This window comes from Delphinus delphis, chromosome 8, assembly GCF_949987515.2.
Source record: "Delphinus delphis chromosome 8, mDelDel1.2, whole genome shotgun sequence".
Lineage (NCBI taxonomy): Eukaryota > Metazoa > Chordata > Mammalia > Artiodactyla > Delphinidae > Delphinus > Delphinus delphis.
Genome location: NC_082690.1, coordinates 55,370,673 through 55,391,715, shown reverse-complemented (window position 1 = coordinate 55,391,715; position 21,043 = coordinate 55,370,673). Strand labels below are relative to the sequence as shown.

At 36.2% G+C, this 21,043-nt stretch overlaps 1 protein-coding gene across 2 annotated transcripts in view; it reads right to left on the bottom strand.

The window, feature by feature from the left end:
• RSF1 (remodeling and spacing factor 1) overlaps positions 1 to 21,043 on the bottom strand; it is a 167,110-nt gene that overhangs the window by 45,683 nt on the left and 100,384 nt on the right. For both annotated transcript variants that reach the window (XM_060018209.1, XM_060018208.1), the window contains exon 5: positions 6,441 to 6,595. In XM_060018209.1, the coding sequence (XP_059874192.1) occupies positions 6,441 to 6,595 (155 nt within the window). The remainder of the gene's footprint in view (positions 1 to 6,440; positions 6,596 to 21,043) is intronic.

Sequence of the window (21,043 nt, the reverse complement as noted above, 5' to 3'; positions counted from 1 at the left end):
AAGATCCCTATAAAAAGACTCATGGGAAATTAGGTCTTCAGTAGCACTTTACCTGCAGCCTCTATGTAAAAGTCAGTTTGGCTAGACATAAAATCTCTGGTTCACATTTTTCCCCCTTAAATATGTTATGGCATTTTCTTCTGGCATAAGTCATTGCTTTCAAATATAGTGATGGCAGTCTTATATTCTTTCCCCTATAAGTTACCTGGTCTTTTTGTCAGGATTGCCAAAGTACTTTCTTCAAAGCCCAATAATTTTACTAGAATATGTCTTGATGTTGGTTGTTCTGGGTTGATTTTCCAAGGTACACAGTGTCTTTTAAATATGTAGTCTCATATCCTTTTTTTATTTCAAGCAGTTTTGTTAAGCATAGTCTTTAGCATTTTTGCCTGTTCCCTTGCTTTGGTTTTCTTTTTTATGGGCCTCTGTTGGATTTTCATTGCGTATCTTCAAATCTTTATCTCTTTATTCATTTGTTTTTGTTTTTAACTTTTTTAAAAAACACACACCTTTCCATCTGCTATTTATTAAGGGCACTAATTCTTGTGTTTGTTGACTGAGATGTTATTCATAGATTTTTGAAAAATCATAACTCTACCACCTATTAAGTTTTCATATGTTTAGTAAGAATGTGTTTTGGGTAAGCTTTCATTCTCTGCAGTGATGTTATTCTACTTCTTATTCTATTTTGTTATTATAATTCTGTGGGATTTGACCTGGATCTTTTTTAACTTTTTAGTTGCTCATTTTTATGGCAAGTAGACAGTTTTTCTAATTTCACAGCTATAGAGCTCTGCATTTTTTATATTAAAAATTAAAGTGACTTATTTTACGAGGTCACCTACCTCTAGCCTTCTCTCATACTTTTATTTGCACCTTCTTTTTTGCTTGTCTCCATTGTCTTTATTGTACTTAATTTAGATCCTATTCCCAGCAGATTGCACAAAGCTCTGTGTGGAGTTTAGTCCTGGAAGGGAGCTTTGGTTGGAGAAGTTTGAGAAGTCATAAGGCCTAGAGTACCCGAGTCCCTTTAAGATCTTAATTTCACATACTGTTTATAGTTTTTCATTTTTGCCATCAATATGTTCCTTTTATAGGGGAATCTGTAGAGAGTCAAAAACCATGCCACTGACATTTTCCAAAAATTATGAATGATAACTTAAATTATCACCTTCTGATTCTAGGCACAACAAACTCAATCAGAAAAGAAAACTTCAACAGTTTCTCTAATCATGAAACGTTTCTTTTTCTTTTCTTCTTCTTCCCTTCTCTCCCTTCCTTCCTTCATAGAGTAGAATGAAGAGCTAGTATAATACTAAAAACTAAATAATGATGGTATTCAATTACAAAAATTGTATGAATATCCTGAACATAGAAGCCCTGTACACAAAACTATTCTTTAAAATTCTATTAGGCGGGGCTTCGCTGGTGGCGCAGTGGTTGAGAATCTGCCTGCTAATGCAGGGGACACGGGTTTGAGCCCTGGTCTGGGAGGATCCCACATGCCGCGGAGCAACTGGGCCCGTGAGCCACAACTACTGAGCCTGAGCTCTAGAGCCTGTGCTCCGCAACAAGAGAGGCCACGATAGTGAGAGGCCTGCGCACCGTGATGAAGGGTGGCCCCTGCTTGCCACAACTAGAGAAAGTCCTCGCACAGAAACAAAGACCCAACACAGCAAAAATAAATAAATTAATTAATAAACTCCTACCCCCAACATCTTGAAAAAAAAAAAGTGTTGTGAATATCATAAACAAATTTATTAAAAAAATAAAATTCTATCAGGCATTTTCAAATTGATAGAATTTTAAAGAATGGTTTTGTATATATAGGGCATCTACATGCAGGATATTCACATAATTTTTGTAACTGAAGGTCATCATTAAGTTTTCAGTACTGTACTAGTAAACTTTGGTTTACTAGTTTGGTTTACAGTAATTTATCCTGTAGCTATTCTCTCCACTCTGTCAATATTACTTCAGGAAGGCAAAGTAAACAACATTAATTATTCTCCTTAAGACTGAATTCAGGGCTTCCCTGGTGGCGCAGTGGTTAAGGATCTGCCTGCCAATGCAGGGGACACAGGTTCGAGCCCTGGTCCGGGAAGATCCCACATGCTGCGGAGCAACTGAGGCCACGCGCCTAGAGCCCGTGCTCCGCAACAAGACAAGCCACCACAATGAGAAGCCCGTGCACTGCAACAAAGAGTAGCCCCAGCTTGCCACAACTAAAGCAAGCTCATGCACAACAAGGAAGACCCAATGCAGCCAAAAGTAAATAAATAAATTAAAAAAAAAAAAGACTGAATTCAGAAAACCTATTTTGGAATGCAGGCCATAACATCCATTTCTAGATACCAAATGTAGTATAGGAAAGTGCACCAGATTATCCCTTAACTGCTACATTTCCTATTGAACCAATTTCACAAAAAATGAATAAATCAACTCATAAATTGCAATATCAAAAATGTTTCCATTATATCACCAACCCAATAAATTGGAGTCTTTGGGAAATATTAATTGATAAGGTAAAGATCCTTCCCTGAATATTAAAAGTTTTAATCCCTCCCCCCACCAAAGCTTCTTAGCATCACACCATGACTAGGCCATCTATGTTCCATGGGCTAAGAAAAGCTTTTTTCCTTCTCCTGAGAACTTGACTGTTGGTTAAGTTCTGCTCCTCTTATAAACCAAAAACTGGATGTCAACTCAATCACTAGGCCACAGAGCTCATGTTATCAATAACATCTTACTGACGAACTAAATCTGGATTGAGAAAAAAAAAAAAGGCACTGAGAACAGTGTTGGCACATTGTGATGATATACGTGTCAGCTATTTTACCCACTACAACGTAAGCTTCACAAAAGCAAGGATTTTAGTCTGCCTTGTTTACTAAATTCCCATGCCTAAAATCATGTCTGGCACATAGTAGGTGCACAATAAGTATCTGTCGAATGAATAAGAATTATTTTGCTGTTAGAATAAGAGAAACAGAAGAGACGCTATCTAAGAGAAAGAAAAAAACCAGAGAACTAAATGTCTTGCTCCTCCCCTCCTTTGCTTTTCCAAGAGATGTCCTGCCCTACAGACTTTCTTTTAATTGTACTGAGAGTCAGAACATCAGCATTCACTGAGAAATATTTTCAGAAACAGCTGTATGAAAGCCTTTGTTGTCCAGTTGGCCCTCTGCATCCTCAGATAGAAAATATTCAGAAAAAAAAATCCAGAAAGTCCCAAAAAGCGAAATTTGAATTTGCCATACACAGGCAACTATTCACATAGCATTTACATTGTATTAGGTATTATAAGTAATCTATGGATGATTTAAATGAAGTACAAGGGAGGATGTGCATAGGTGGTATGCAAATACTATTCTATTTTATATAAGGGACTTGAGCCTTCTTGGATTTTGGTATCGGCAGAGGTTCTGGGAGCAATCCCCAGAGAGACCAAGGGATGACCATATTTGTTTTCAAGGTTAGGAGAAGACTGCCTGTTTATAACCTTGATACTCAAACTGTGGTCCTCTGACCAGCAGCATCAACTTGGCCTCTGTAAAAATGGTGAATCAGATAAATCACTAGGTAAACATCATGCATATTAAAATTTGAGAAGTACAGTTCTAGATCACTCTAGTTAAGGGCATAGGCTTTACAAGAATCAGAGTTCAAATCTAGACTCTGACACATTATTATCTATATGACTTGGGCAAGCTTATAACCTTCCAAATTCCTTCATCTGTAAAACTGAAATAATAATAGTAGTACCTCAAAGAGCTGCTAATCCTTTTATTAAGAGGATTAAATAAAAATGCACATGAAGCATTTGGTAGGCTGCAAAAAAGCAGGACAGGCCCAATAAATGTTAGTTGCTGTTATTGTTGAAATTCCCCCCAACATAAGGCCCCCAACAGTGAAATTTTAGAATTAAATACAAGAAAGAGCTTTACTTTATTGAGGAAATAGTTTGTTTTTCTTTCTAATTTAAACTATACAATGACACCCCCCCTTCAAAATCAGTGTAAAATTTAAGTTCACTTAATAGGAATAATTGCCTCTTAAATTTCTATTGCCTTGACCTCTTTGGTCTTGATTTAAATACATTGGAGAAGAAGCAAACACAGGAATGAATGACCAAATGAATATTAAGTCTAAACTCAGAACTAATCCTTAGGGATGCTACTAAAAAAATCTGGAAAATTCAATAACATTATATAGTAAACTTGAAATTTGCTAAGAAAGTAAATCTTAATGGTTCTCATCACAAGAAAAAGTTTTTTGTAACTTTGTATGGAGACAGATAATTACTAAATTTATTGTGGTGATCATTTCACAAGGCATACAATGTCAAATCATTATGTTGTACCCCTGAAATGAATAATAATGTTATATGTCAATTATACTTCAATTTAAAAACATCTTAAAATTCAATAGTGGGTTTAGAGTACTTTAAAATTAACTTTTACTGATGTAGGCTACAAACTGAATTTTAAGATATAGAAAAGAATTTTTCAAATCAGAAATATGGCTTATGAGTAAGACCACCAAAGATATCTGAAATCATATAAACACTGGTCAAAGGAGGACAGTAAACAGGATTTTTGCTAAAAGCAATGCTTAATATGTACGAACATTATAGCCTACATTAAAAGGCATAATTACTTGTTTTTATACAATGCTTGCAGCTAGGGGATGACTTTATGGTTAATTCCCTCAAAGCAGCGAATAAGGTAAAAATATATTGCTTTCAGATTCTAATCAAAACAGTAAAGGAAAACTAACAGTAGACGAAGAAAGCATAATAAGGAGAGCAAATTCTCTCCCCTGTCATTAAAAGGTATGTTATCAACAAAAAGTATTAACTAAAATGATGTTAGACAAAATTTAAGTTGGTTTCTCTGCTTCTAGAAAAGTTAGGACTTGGTTCTGTCCTTCTGAAGAGGTTACGATTTGATCTGGTCAGTTAAGCATATTAGGAAGCTCAATCAGGAAATCAAGTTTAATAATTATAATTCTTGGAGACTTAAGGATTTGCTAAGGGCAACCCAAAACAAAACAAAGAAAACCAATCCACACCACACACACACAAACAACTGAAGAATTGGCAAAGAACTTGAATAGATACTTTTCCAGAGAAGATATACAAATGACTAAGTACATGAAAAGGTGTTCAACATCATTATAGTCATTATGAAACGGCAAATCAAAACCACAGATAGGGCTTCCCTGGTGATGCAGTGGTTGAGAGTCCGCCTGCCGATGCAGGGGATACGGGTTTGTGCCCCGGTCCAGGAAGATCCCACATGCCGCGGAGCGGCTGGGCCCGTGAGCTATGGCCGCTGACCCTGCATGTCCGGAGCCTGTGCTCCGCAACGAGAGAGGCCACAGCAGTGAGAGGCCCATGTACTGCAAAAAAACCACCACAGATACCACCTCACATCCATTAGAATGGCTATTATTTTAAAACAAAGAAAAGAAAAGGAAGTGACAAGTGATGTGTACCTTGTGAAAAAACTGGAACCCTTATGCATTATTGGTAGGAATGTAAAATGGTGCAGTGGCTGTAGAAAATGGTATGGCAGAGGCTCAAAAAATTAAAAACAGAACTATCATCAGATCCAGTAATTCTACTTCAGGTATATACCCAAAAGAAGTGAAAGCAGGTATCTATACACCCACTTTCATAGCAGCACTATTCTCAATAGAAAAACGGTAGAAGAAACCCAAGCATCCAGTGACAGATGAATACATAAAATGTGGTAGATACACACAATGGAATATTAGCCTTAAAAAGGAAAAATTCTGATACTTGGACAATATGGATGAACACTGAAGACATTAAGCTCAATGAAAATGAGACGGTCACAAATGGACAAATACTACCATGATTTCTCTGAAGTAAGGTTCCTAGAGTTAATCAAATTCATAGAGAAAGAAAGTAGAATGATGGATGCCTGGGGCTCAGGGGAGGAGGAAAGGGGAATTAGTGTGTAATGAGTACACAGTTTCAGTTGGGGAAGGTAAGTCTGGAGATGAATGGTGGTGACAATTGCACAACACAAATGAACTTAATGCCATAGAACTGTACACTTAAAAATGGTTAAAATGATAAAATTTTGTTATGTATATTTTACCACAATAATTTTTAAAAAGTTCACTAATATTTTGTACTCTTAAATTAGTAACAGATATTATGTTTTGATGATATGAACATTTTTTATTTAAATTTTTTAAATGTTCAATATAAAAGACCAAAGTCCTCAATGGTTTTTTGCCGCTGTTTCTTTTTTTTTTTTTCATTAAATAAAAGGAAAATGTACCTCCTTTTACAGGAAGGGTTAAAAATTTTCAAATTGAGGGAATTTCAATTTATATAGCTGGGAAGAGGAGTAGAAAAGAGAAGAAATTACAAAACAAAGCAAAACAAAACACACAAAAAAAACCTTGTTTAGGTGTTTCTTCCTCCTTTTTAGTCTCCTCATCCTCTAAGCTGGGACTTTCCCGGGAAGAGTTGTCCTGTTGGCTAGAGTTTTTCAATAGTACAGGATCAATTTGTGCTTTCAGGAGCGCAAGAGTCTCAGCCAACTCGTTTCGATTTCTAAAAAAGTGGAAAAAAAAAAAAAGACAGCATAAAAATCTTTCTTGTTTTCTAAGACCTGTGTTGCCAGGGGTTGGGGGGGAGGGTCAGAGAATTGGGAGCCTGGGGTTAGCAGATGCAAACTAGTATATATAAGATGGATAAACAACAAGGTCCTATTGTATAGCACACGGGACTATATTTAATATCCTGTGATAAACCATAATGGAAAAGAATATGAAAAAGAATATGTATAACGGAGTCACCTTGCTGTACAGCAGAAATTAACACAACACTGCAAATCAACTATACTTCAATAAAATTTAAAAAATCTTTCTTCTGTTCTAAAGAGATTTCAGAATATATCTATTAGAAATTAAAATTGAAAAAAGAAAAACATATTAAGAACATCAAAAAACACTAGTACAGGACTTCCCTGGTGGCACAGTGGTTCAGAGTCCACCTGCCGATGCAGGGGACACGGGTTTGTGCCCCGGTCCGGGAAGATCCCACATGCCGCGGAGCGGCTGGGCCCGTGAGCCATGGCCTCTGAGCCTGCGCTCCGCAACGGGAGAGGCCACAACAGTGAGAGGGCCGCATACCACACACACACACAAAAAAAACACACAAAAAAACACACTAGTACAGCTAACCCTAATTAACCTTAAATTTTAAAATTAAGTATTAGGAATGAATACATATTAAAATAAACTCTTCCCCAAAGAGGGGAATAGTCTTAAGACTATTCTATTGATTTGAATGGCAATGCAAATCTCTTTGGTTAAAAAGAACAATAGGAACAAAAATTAAACAAAAAGCTAAGTTGGATAATTTTTTTTAAATACTATGCAATGTCTAGGGAGTACAAAATCAATGGAAAACTTCCTTGAAGAAGAATTTTTTTTAAACTAAATGATTCAAGTTTTTGATTCATATGGGAGTAAGAACTCTTTTCCACCTACAGAGAGAATAATATTTGAAACTGCTAAGGAAGTCTACTAACACAGTTCAAAAACCCAAAATTTTAAGTTATGGATGCTGCTTTGTCAATTAGAGTTTACAACTACAGGAAGGGAATTCATTTTGAATAAAAATTACAAGAAAATCCCAAATAAATAAGATACCAATCTACCAATTATCTGTTTTTTCGACCAAATCCGCAGGTGTAGTATGGTCAATTTTAATGCCACTTACAAACAAGAAAACTAATTTAAATATTTTCCTGCTCAGATAAACAGGGTGTAACAGTGAAAACAAAAAGGAAACCCTGGACTAAGAGTTGAGAAACTTAGTTCTAGATCTGCTACTAAGTTAATTAAACAGCACCATGATCTTCCCATCTGTGTCATCAAAGCACCGTGCATGCACCTCTAATTCTATGTAGTTAGTATTAAGATGAAACTACTTGTTTTCTTATCTGTCATGCCACATATGTCCTCTATCCTGTTTCCACCTCTGTGCTAGCTGCCTTATGAAGTAGGCTCTAAAAAAATGTTTAATGAATGAATAGAATCCCTGTTCCTAAACTAAATGGCGATGTACCCCTGGACAGGTCATCTATCTTCACTAGCCCTGAGTTTCCTTACCTATAAAAGACTAGATTCTCTCAAGTATTATTAAATTGGCTTCCAAAGAAAGTAATAAAATTGCCAGTGATTGACACCTTTCAGAAATTAAAATGACAACCATTTTGTCATTGTGTATGACAATGAACACAGGTTTATACATATTAAAAATATTGTGCATGGAAATGAATACGTTTATATATAACTATCACATTAGCATATACAATAAAATGAATAGTTTTAGGATTTTAATTACCTAATAGTAGAAGGTCAGATTAGATGCACTTTCAAGATCATGTCTGGTACTACATCCACTTTACAAAAAAGGAAAATTAAAACCCAGATATGTTAAATAAATTAATTTTTGGCTAAGTTTCTATCTCTGAATTTCAGTAGACCAACCTGATTCTAACCTAAGCCTCTATCCACTTAATGTTATTACTATGATATTTCACTGAGAATTCTATTTGTTATTTTTTGAGGTCATGCTGGGAACTGCATGACCTCAACCCATTTGTTATTTTTTGAGGTCATGCTGGGAACTGAAAAAAATATTGAAGTATTTCACTATACCTATTTTTAAAAGCTGCTGAACATTACAAGAGTGCCAATATTGCTAGAAAATCCATGTCAATTACTTCCACTACTCTAAGCAACAAAAAAATTTAGCAGAAAAATTAATAAAGAACTCCCCTAAAGGCTTTTAACCTGACTACAGTATTAAAATGCAAACCTAAAATAGCCATTATATGAAAACAGAAAACTACCCATCTGGATTTCTCCTGTTTCAATCTTACAATTAGATTTAGTATGCTAAGTAATTTTTAAAAAACCCTAAATTAGAACTAGAGGGTATTTTAATAAATATACATATATTAAAATTATATCCAAATTTCTTACAGGACCTTTTATTTTTAGTACGATTTTTAAAGGTTACTTTCCATTTACAGTTATTACAAAATATTGGCTATACTCCCCATTGTTGTACAATACATTCTTGAGTCTATCTTACACCCAACAGTCTGTACCTCCCCCTCCCACTGGTAAACACTAGTTTGTTCTCTATATCTGTGAGTCTGCCTATATTTTGTTTTATTCACTAGTTTGTTGTATTTTTTAGATTCCACATGTTAGTGATATCATAAAGTATTTGCATTTCTCTGTCTGACTTATTTCACTTAGCATAATGCCCTCCAAGTTCATCCATGCAAATGGCAAAATTTCTTTCAAGACTGAGTAGTATTCCATTGTGCGTATATGTGTATGTGTTTGTGTATATAAATATATGTAAACCACAACAGATTCAGGTATGTTAATTTTGTTTCCTGCAACTTTTCCAAATTCACTGCTGAACTCCAGTAGTTTTCTGGTAGCGTCTTTAGGATTTTCTATGTACAGCACCATGTCATCTGCAAACAGTGGCAGTTTAAGGCAGTTTCCTCCTTTCCAATTTGTATTTTTTAATTTCTTTTTCTTCTCTGATTGATGTGGCTAGGACTTCCAAAATTATGTTGAATAAAAGTGGTGAGAGTGGGGATCTTTGTCTTGTTCCCGATCTTAGAGGAAATACTTATATAGCTTTTCACCATAGAGTATGATGTTAGCTGTGCGTTTGTCATATACAGCCTTTATGATGTTGAGGTACGTTCCTTCTATGCCCACTTTCTGGAGTGTTTTTATCATAAGTGGACGTTGAATTTTATCAAAAGCTTTCTGCATCTATTGAGATGATTATATGGTTTTCATTCTTCAATTTGTTAATGTGGTATATCACGCTGATTTGCAGATATTGAGAAATCCTTGCATCCCTGAGATCAATCCCATTTGATCACAGTGTATGATCCTTTCAACGTTCTGAGATTTTTTTTTTGGCTGCGCCACATGGCATATGAAATCTTATTAGTTCCCTGACCAGAGATCGAACCTGCACCCCCAGCAGTGTAAGTGTGGAGTCTTAACCACTGGGCCAGAGAAGTCCCCTTTTAATGTATTACTGGATTCGGTTTGCTAGTATTTGGTTGAGGATTTTTGCATCTTTGTTCATCAGTGATATTGGCCTGTAATTTTCTTTTTTTATGATATCTTTGTCTGGTTTTCATATCAGGGTGATGTTGGCCTCATAGAATGAGTGTGGAAGTGTTCCTTCCTCTGCAATGTTTTGGAATAGTTTCAGAAGGATAGGTGTTAACACTTCTCTAAAGGTTTGGTAAAATTCATAACTGACCCACTTTGCTGTACAGCAGAAGTTAACACAACACTGTAAATCAACTATACTCCAATAAAAAAAATTAATTAAAACCAAAAAAAAAAAAAAAAGGGGGGGGGGTTTGTAGAATTCTCCTGTGAAGCCATCTGGTCCTCTACAGGACCTTTTATTTTTTTAAATAAATTTGTGGGGTTAAAAAAAAATATTTATTTATTTGGTTGTGTCGGGTCTTAGTTGTGGCAGTCAGGCTCCTTAGTTGTGGCATGTGCACTCTTAGTTGCGGCATGCATGTGGGATCTAATTCCCAGACCAGGGATTGAACCCAGGCCCCCTGCATTGGGAGCATGGAGTCTTAACCACTGTGCCACCAGGGAGGTCCCTACAGGACCTTTTAAAATAGACTGTGGATTCTAACAACAGTTCAGTTGCTTTGCCCTCCCTCTCTCCATTGTTTTCTTTTCTTTAAAACATTTCTTCACTGAAGCATATTAAATCAGATATATTCCTCCAAAATGCCATGTTCTCTTATGATCTCAGGTGTTTACATTTCTGTTCTCTTCAGTCCAAAGTGCATTTCAGACTAACTCCAATCATTATTTCAAAGACAAACACAGAATGGATAAACGTGGTATATCCATACAAGGGGGAATATTATTTAGCCATAAAAAGGAATGGAGTACCGATTCTTACTACATAGATGAACCTTGAAAATATTATGCTATCTGAAAGAAGCCAGACACGAAGGCCACATATTGTATGATTCTATGTATATACAGTGTCTAGAAAGGCAACTTAGGGAAACATAAAGTAGACTGGCAGCTGCCATGGGCTGGGGAAAGGGAAAATGGTGAGTAAATGCTAATGCACAGGGTATGGGGTTTCTTTGTGGGGTGAGGAAAATGCCCTGGAGTTAGATAGTGGTGATAGCTTCACAACTTTGAGAATATACTAAAAATCACTAAATTGTATTTTTTAAAAGTGATGGTGACTTGGACAAGAATGTAGTTATGAAAGGAATGAGGAACATTTAAACACTGGATCCATTTTGCATAGAGAGCTGACTGGATTTGCTGCAAGAATGGATGGGAAGTGAGAGAAAAAGAAAAGTTAATGATGTGCCTCCCAAGTTTTGGATCCAAGTAAACATGGATGTTCTTAACTGTGATGGGAGAAACATATTGAAGTGGAAAGGCTGGAAGCTCAAGTTATGGGCAGACTGACTGATGTTGACTTAATGGATTCTTAACTATCTGTACCTAAAGTTAATCTAGACTTGAGTGAAGTAGAACATATCATCCTAATTGTATAATATATATATAATATATATATGATTGGAATATATAATTATATATTCCTATCATATAATGTGGAATATGATTTTTCTTAGTCTAAGGGATGTTCAGAGTTAGAGTTAGTGGTAGGGATAAACCGTTCAGAAGCAATTGACCTGATAGCCCAATTCAATTAAAAAAAAAAAAAAAAAAAAAAAGGGCTTCCCTGGTGGCGCAGTGGTTGAGAGTCCGCCTGCCGATGCAGGGGATGCGGGTTCGTGCCCCGGTCTGGGAGGATCCCACATGCCGCGGAGCAGCTGGGCCCGTGAGCCATGGCCGCTGAGGCTGTGCTTCCGGAGCCTGTGCTCCACAACGGGAGAGGCCACAACAGTGAGAGGCCGTGTACCGCAAAAAAAAAGACAAAACAAAAACACAGCCAAGCATAGGTATCATCTGCAAAGTATGGGTTAGGTATCTGGTTCCTCCATAGCACACTGGAGTGATCTCCATCACAGATCACATTTATGACACTATATTACCATTTACTATTTCCCTGTATCTTTCTACCACAATATGGAGAGCTTAGGAATGGCATCATGTCTTTGTACCTCCAGAGCACAGGACAGTTAGTTATACAGCAAGTCTTTAGCAAACACCTGTAATGTATGATTCCAAGGTTTACCAATAATTTTCCATCTTTTTCATGCAAGTCCAAATTACTGAGTAGACAAAAAGGAGGATAACTGAGTATGACAGTATTCCTTAAGGGGGCCAAGAAACTGAAGGAAGGTATTAATGAGTGATATCAAAGAAGTTAACATTAGTGAGTGATCACTATGCTCCAGGAATTACTCCAGAAGCATTACATGAATTAATTCATATAATTCCAATATAATCTGATTAATTAGGTACTATTATTACCCCCATTTTATAAGACTAGGAAAGTGAGAACATGCAGAAAGGTACAGTAATTTGCTTATGGTCACAGTTAGTACATATTAAAGGCAGAACTGAATTATAGACAGTCTGACTTCAGAGACCATCTTTTCAATCACTGTGCTATATTAGCAGCATGTCTTGACAGATTTTCTAATTATGGGTTCATGAAAACTCGGTATACTATTTAGAAATCAGCTCTTTGAAAATGATTGTCAAACCACTATCAATACTTAAAATATTTTTATTGAGGTATAATTGACATCCATTGAAATGAACAGACCTTAGGTGTTCAGTTAATCAGTTTTGACACATGCATACATCTGTGTAATCCACACATCTATCAAGATAAGGAATATTACACATCAACCCAGAAAACTCCCCCCTGCCCTGTCCTCCTACTCAATCCCTCTCCTCCACCAAAAGCAAAAATGAATTACAGTTTTGAACACTGTAACCATAGATCAGTTTAGTTAATTCCAGAACTTAAATGGAATAAAACAGTATGTACTTTTTGGCTTCTCACACATGATAATGCCTTTGAGACAAATCCACAGAGTTGCATGCATTATAGGTCATTTCTTTTTATTGCCTAGTAATAATCCATATATGGGGACCATTATGAACAAAGATGCTATGAACATTATTATACAAGGTTTTTTGTAAACATTTGGTTTCATTTCTCTAAGATAAATACCTAAGAGTGAAATCACTGGGTTATAGGGTAACAGTTTGTTTAACATTCGAACAAATGGCCGAAGTGTAAGTGGTTATACCATTTTACATTCCCACCAGCAAGGTGTTTAAGAGCTCCAGTTGGTCCACATACTTGCTAACATTTGGTACTGTAAGTCATTTTCATTTTAGTCATTCCAGTGGACGTAAAGTAGTATCTCATTATGGTTTAAATTGGGAATTCTCTGATGAATAATGGTATCAAACATTTTTTCATGTGAATATGGGCCATATGTATATATCTTTACAAAGAAACTGTTCAACAGTCTGCATAAAACTTTATCTTTCTTAGCAAACCTAGTATAAAAGCACTTTCAGCAGTCGCTTTCTGATTTTGAAGAATCGCCTAATGAAGTCTGGTCTAAGATGTGCTAAAATTCTCTGATCATTAATAACCAATAACTACCACTTCATGGTATTCATGTATTTTGCTCATCTTTTACATTCCTAAAGAAAATTGCTTGATGTATCCCCTAGCATAATATCACTTATAGCATGTTATTTCGTCAGACATAGAAAATATTTTTCTGTACTTTATCCTCTTTCATTGAGGACTAAAGTAGTGATGAAATAACTATAACAAATACTATTTTTTCACAGCAATTATGTTTTGAACATTAGTTGAAATGAGTGGGACACTGGCTAGAGCTCAAACATTTTTGTTTGTTTTTTACATTTTTGTTTTTGAAACATAATACTTGGTTACGCCATACATAACTGCCGGTTTGATAGGTTAAAATGTTCAAATGTTGGCAATTTCATTGCCAATGTTGGCAATGTTGGTTAAATGAAACTTAATGATTTTTACTATTTTGTAAGTAACTTACTAAATCTAAGTGTTCAAACTTAAAATACAATTATATTTCAGTTAACCACTTCCTATCTATCCATCTCATATACATTTATATTATAAATTTTACACACACAGGAATGGAAATTGCAGAAGTTTTAAAACTATGATGTTATAGCATTAAATTTAAAAAAAACTTAAGAACTTAATTTTTTTTCCTTTTTTTTTTGCAGTACGCGGGCCTCTCACTGTTGTGGCCTCTCCCGTTGCGGAGCACAGGCTGCGGACACGCAGTCTCAGCAGCCATGGCTCACGGGCCCAACCTCTCCGCGGCATGTGGGATCTTCCCAGACCGGGGCACGAACCCGTGTCCCCTGCATCAGCAGGCGGACTCTCAACCACTGTGCCACCAGGGAAGCCCAAGAACTTAATTTTTTTAAGAGCAGTTTTAGGGTCTAAGCAAAATTGAGAAGGTACAGAGATTTCACATGTATTCCATGGCCATGCACAGCTTCCTCCATTCTTAAGATTATGTTTGTTACAACTGATGAATCTATCCTGACACACAACTACCACCCAGAGTCCATAGTTCACGTTACGGTTACCCTTAGTGTGGTACATTCTACGGGTCTGGACATATATATACCAACACTCATCCATCATTACAATAGTATCAGACAGAGTAGTTTTACTGCTCTGAAAATTCTCTGTGCTTCACCGATTCATCCCTCATTCCTCTCTAAACCCTGACAACCACTGTTCTTTTTACTTTCTCCATAGTTTTATGTCTTCCAGAACGTCATATAGTTGAAATCATACAGTTAATTTCAGACTGCCTTCTTTCTTTTATTAATATGATTTAACCTCCGCGTCTGTTCATGGCTTCACAGCTCATTTGTTTTGTTTTAGACAATATACCATCGTCTGGATGCACCTCAGTTTATCCATTTACCTACTGAAGGATATTCTTAGTTGCTCTCAAGTTTTGCCAAGTTATGAGTAAAGCTGCTACAAACATTCATGTGCAGGTTTTTGTATAGACGTAAGTCTTCAACTTCTTTGGGCAAATACCGAGGAAGATGATTGCTGGATCATATGGTAATGTTTAATTTTGTAAGAAGCCAGCAAACTGTCTTCCAAAGTGGCTGTGCCATTTTGCATTCCCATCAGCGATGAATCAAAGTTCCTATTGCTCCATATTCTCGCCAGCATTTGGTGTTATCAGTGTTCTTGATTCTGGCCACTGTAATAGGTGTCTAGTAATACCTCACTGTTGTCTTAATTTACATTTCCCTGATGAAATAGGACATGGTGCATCTTTTCCTGTGATGATCTGCCATCTGTCTGATAAGGTCTTTGGCCCATTATAAATCAGGTTGTTTGTTTTCTTACTGTTGGACTTGAAGAGTTTTTTGTATATTTTGAATAACAGTCCTCTATCAGATATGTCTTTTGTAAATTATTTTCTGCCATTCTGTGGCTTATATTTGCATTATGCTGACACTGTCTTTCACAGAGCAGAAATTTTTTAATTTTAATGAAGTTCAGAATATCAATTCTTTCTTTCATGGATTGCACCTTTGGTATTGCATCAAAAAAGTTATCATCAAACCTGAGGTAATCTAGAATTTCTTCTATGTTACCTTCTTGGAGTTTTATAGTTTTGCATTTTACATGTTGGTCTGTGATTCATTTTGAGTTAATTTTTGTAAACGTTGTAAAGCTCTGTGTCTAGATTCAATTTTTTGCAAGTGAATGTCCAGTTGTGCCAGCACCATTTGTAAAGACTATCTTTTCTCCACTGTATTGCCTTTGCTCCTTTGTCAAATGTAAGTTAACTATATTTATGTGTGTCTATTTCAGTGCTCTTTATTCTGTCCCACTGATCTACTTGTCTATTCTCTTGCCAATACCACACTCTCTTCATTATGATAGTTTTATAGTAAGTCATGGACTCAGGTACTGTCAGTACTTCAACTTTGTTCTTCTACAACACTGTGTATTCTAGGTCTTTTGTCTATAAGTTTTAGAGTCAGTTTGTTGATATCCACAAATAAATTGCTGGGATTTTGATTGGGATTGCGGTGAAATCTACAGATTAAGTTGGGAAGAAGTAACATCTTGACAATATTGTGTTCTTGTCCCTGAACATGGAATAGCTCTCCATTTATTGATTCTTCTTTGATTTCTTTGATTAGAATTTTGTTTTCCTCGTATACACTTTTTCATATTTCGTTAGATTTATACCTAGGTATTTCAGTTTTAGGGGAGCTAATGTAAAGGTACTATGTTTTTAAATTCAGATTCTACACATTCACTGATGGTATATAGGAAAGGGATTGACATTTGTGTATTAACATTTTATCCTGCAACACTGCTATAATCACGAATTAGTTCCAGGAGATTTTTTGGTTGATTCTTTCAGATTTTCTACATAGAAAATGACGTCATTGGCAAGAAAAGACAGTTTTATTTCTCCCTTCTCAATCTGTGTATCTCTTATTTCCTTTTCTTAACTTACTGCATTAATTAGAACTTCCAGTATGATGTTGCAAAGGAATGAAGCGAGCAGATACCCTTGCCTTGTTCCTGATCTTAGTGGGAAAAACTTCAAGTTTCTCCTCATTAAATAGATGTTACATGTAGGTTTTTGTAGCTTTTTTTAAAAATAATTTTAAATTAAATATTCAGCTAACAAATCTATTAGATGCCCCTTAACTTTTGTTGAAAGCCAAGTACTGGAAATCCTCCAATTCTGATTAGGATTTATTCTCTGCCTCCATAGCAAATCAGGTTGTTTGTTTTTTGGGTTTTTTTTGGCCGCGTCACATGGCTCGCGGGATCTTAGTTCCCCATCCAGGGATGGAACCCGGGGCCCCAGCAGTGGAACTGCAGAGTCCTAACCACTGGAACGCCAGGGAATTCCCAATATATATATTTTTTAATCAAGGAAGTTTCCATCTCTTCCTACTTTACTAAGAGTTTTAATCATGAAAGGGTGTTGAATCTTATCAAATGATTTTTATGTATGTATTGACATGATCATGTAATATTTTCTTCTTTAACCTGGTGATGTGTGAAAACTGGTTTTCAAATATTGAACCAGCCTTGTATACGTGGGATAAATCCCACTTGGTCATGGTGTATTATACTTTTTATGCATTGTTGGTTTTAATTTGCTAATATTTTTTGAAAATTTTTGTCTTTATGTTCATGAGAGATACTAGTCTATAATTTTCTTTCTTTATAATATCTTTGTCTGGTTTGCATATTAAGGTACTACTGGCCTCACATAATTAGTTAGGAATTATTCTGTCTCCTTCTATCTTCTGAAAAAGACTGAAGAAAATCGGTATAATTTCTTCCATAAATGTTTGGTAGAATTCACTACTGAACCCATCTGAGCCTGGTGTTCCATTTTAGAAGGTTAATTACTGATCCAATTTCTTTAATAGAGACTTGTGCATTTTACCTATTCTTCTGTTGTGAGATTTAGCACATTGTCCTTTTCAATTAATTGGTCCATTTCGTCTAGGTTATCAAATCTTTGGGAATCCAGTTATTCACAGCATCAGCATTCCTTTATTACCCTTTTAATGTCCATGGGATATACAGTGATGTCCTCTTTTTCATTTCTTTTTTTTTTTGCAGTACGCGGGCCCCCCACTGCCGCGGCTTCTCCCGTTGCGGAGCACAGGCCCCGGACGCACAGGCCCAGAGGCCCTGGCCCACGGGCCCAGCCGCTCCATGGCACGCGGGATCCTCCCGGACCGGGGCACGAACCCACGTCCCCTGCATCGGCAGGCGGACTCCCAACCACTGCGCCACCAGGGAAGCCCTCTCTTCACAAAGCCTTCCCCAAAATGAGAGACCTATATGGATAAAACGGTTCACTACATTTGTCCAAAATAGTACTAGTATGTCAAGTTAAAGCTAACTGAAATACCGTCGTGTCACAGGACACATTGAGAATCTATCGAAACAATGGTACTTCCCCGGAAAATACACACATTAATTACAACTAAGAGCTACTACTTAAAATATAAAGGATTCCAAAGGTGCATGAAGCTCATCTAGAGATGTCAGAGCTGTACTATTCACTACCATATTCCCCATTGCTCAACACAGAGCCAGTTACACAAGTAGGCATGTGATAGAAATCTATTAGTTTAATAAAATAAAGGAACATTAGTGTGACAATCAGGTGTTTAGAATTTGGCTTTAATTACCTGAAATCAGAGTCAAAAACCCAATGTTTTATTAATGATCCCAAATATTACTGCATATTTGGGAAAAGTTGCCTGGCAAATTTGCCCTTTTTTCTTCCTGCTGATAAATATTTCTTTTATAAAGAAACTAAGTTTCAATCTTTGGGGATAGAAGTTGTAAGAAAAGACAATAGTTTAACTGGGAGAAAAGGAACAAATTTTTATCAAGCATGTACTATGGCCCTAGTATGATTTCTCTTATAGTTCTCAGAACAACTTAACAGGGAAGTATTATCATCTTCATTTTAGGAAAGAGTATCAGAGAAATTAAGTAAGCTGCCTACAGATAAGCAAAGGAACCCAGATTCAAACAGTTATTAACTATAAAATCAATGCTCTTTCTCTCACATCATGCACCGGGGTATAATCTACTTAAAACAGTGTAAACTAGAAGTTGTTTTAAGCGTGTATGACTGATTAATAATAACCATAATTTTTTTCTGCCATATGTTCTTCATCTACAAAGCAGAAGACAGTATGTCTTTAACAACTATGCAAGTTTGATATAGGAATTAGCAGTGGTGGTAAAACATAACGAACAGAACCCCATTTAATGTATGTTTTCATAGGGAAAGATGGAGAGTATATTTTATTTCAGGAACATTTTGTTGATCTTAATTTAGTAAATTAACTACATGGAAAACCATATTATAATATGAGGAAAGGATGCTTATAAAACAATTCCCCAACAGCTCATTTAATGTTTATCCTTAGGGCATGAAAGTTGAGCCTCCCTGACCCAAACAATTATTAGGAATTTCTACGAATTATCTCTTCAAAACATTAATAAATGACCACTGACAAAAAATTGCTAAATATGAGCAGAAACAAAGACGAGTTACAGTTAAAGGAGTTTTTCATAAGCCAGTGGATATATATCTATTACTTATCCCTACTGTAGTTATAAATCCTGATATTTTCAAACTTAATATAAATTGTGAGAATTAAAAGAATAAATTCTAAATAATTCATTACCAAAAACAGAAAATTGGACACACAAAGATTCTGAATAACAGTCCCAGTCACTTATCAATTTAAAAGAAAGTTTTATTTTAAGGTTTTACATTAAATGTTTCCATTCAAATATATTTGTCAGTACAAATATAAGAAATCAAGGTTTTTCGAAAAAGATTAGGGGAAAGGGTCCAAGATGTTGGACCACCAGAGACCTCCTGGCCCCATGTAATATTAATCAGTGAGAGCTCTCCCAGAGATCTCCATCTCAACAATAAGACTGAGCTCCACCCAACGGCCAGCAGGCTCCAGTGCTGGATGCCCCATGCCGAACAACTAACAAGACAGAAATACAACCCCACACATTAACAGAGAGGCTGCCTAAAGTCATGCTAAGTTCACAGACACCCCAAAATACACCAGCAGATAAGCTCTTCCCACCAGAGGAACAAGATCCAGCCTCATCTACCAGAACACAGGCACCAGTCCCTGTGCAAGAAAGCCTACACAAGCCACTGAACCAATCTAACCCACTGGGGGCAGACACCAGAAATAAGAGGAACTATGAACCTGCAGCCTGTGATAAGCAGACCCCAATCACAGTAAGTTTAAAAAAAATGAGAGGGCAGAGAAAACATATGCAGCAGATGAAGGAGCAAGGTAAAAACCCACCAGACCAAAGAAATGAAGAGAAAATAGGCAGTCTACCTGAAAAAGGATTCAGAGTAATGAGAGTAAAGATGATCCAAAACCTCAGGAAGAGAATGGAGAAAATGCAAGAAACATTTAACAAGGATCTAGAAGAACTAAAGAGAAAACAAACAGTGATAAACAATACAATAAATGAAATTACAAATACTCTAAAGAAATCAACAGCAGAATAAATGAAGCAGAAGAACAGATAAATGACCTGGAAGACAGAATAGTGGAAATAACTACCGCAGAGCAGAATAAAGAAAAAAGAATGAAAAGAATTGAGGACAGTCTCAGAGACTTCTGGGACAATATTAAATGTACTTACATTCAAATGATAGGGGTCCCAGAAGAAGAAGAGAAAAAGAAAGGGTAAGAGAAAATATTTGAAGAGATTATAGTCAAAAACTAGTCAATCAAGTCCAGGAAGGTCCAGGAAGTGCAGAGTCCCATTCAGGATAAACCCTAGGATAAACATGCCAAGAAACACATTAATCAAACTATCAAAAATTAAAAAAAAGAAAAAATATTTAAAGTAGCAAGGGAAAAGCAACAAAAACCTACAAGGGAATTCCCATAAGGTTAACAGCTGATCTTTCAGCAGAAACTCTGCAAGCCAGAAGGGAGTGGCAGGATATATTTAAAGTGATGAAAGGGAAAACCCTACAACCAAGATTAGTCTACACAGCAAGGATCTCATTCCGATTCAACAGAGAAATTAAAACCTTTAAAGACAAGCAAAACTTAAGAGAATTCAGCACCACCAAACTTTACAACAAATGCTAAAGGAACTTTTCTAGACAGGAAACACAGAGAAGGAAAAGACCTACAAAAACAAACCCAAAACAATTAAAATGGTAATAGAAACATACATATTGATAACTACCTTAAATGTAAATGGATTAAATGCTCCAACCAAAAGACATACAATGGCTGCATGGATACAAAAACAAGACCCGTATATATGCTATCTACAAGAGACCCATTTCAGACCTAGGGACACATACAGACTGAAAGTGAGAGGATAGAAAAAGATATTCCATGCAAATGG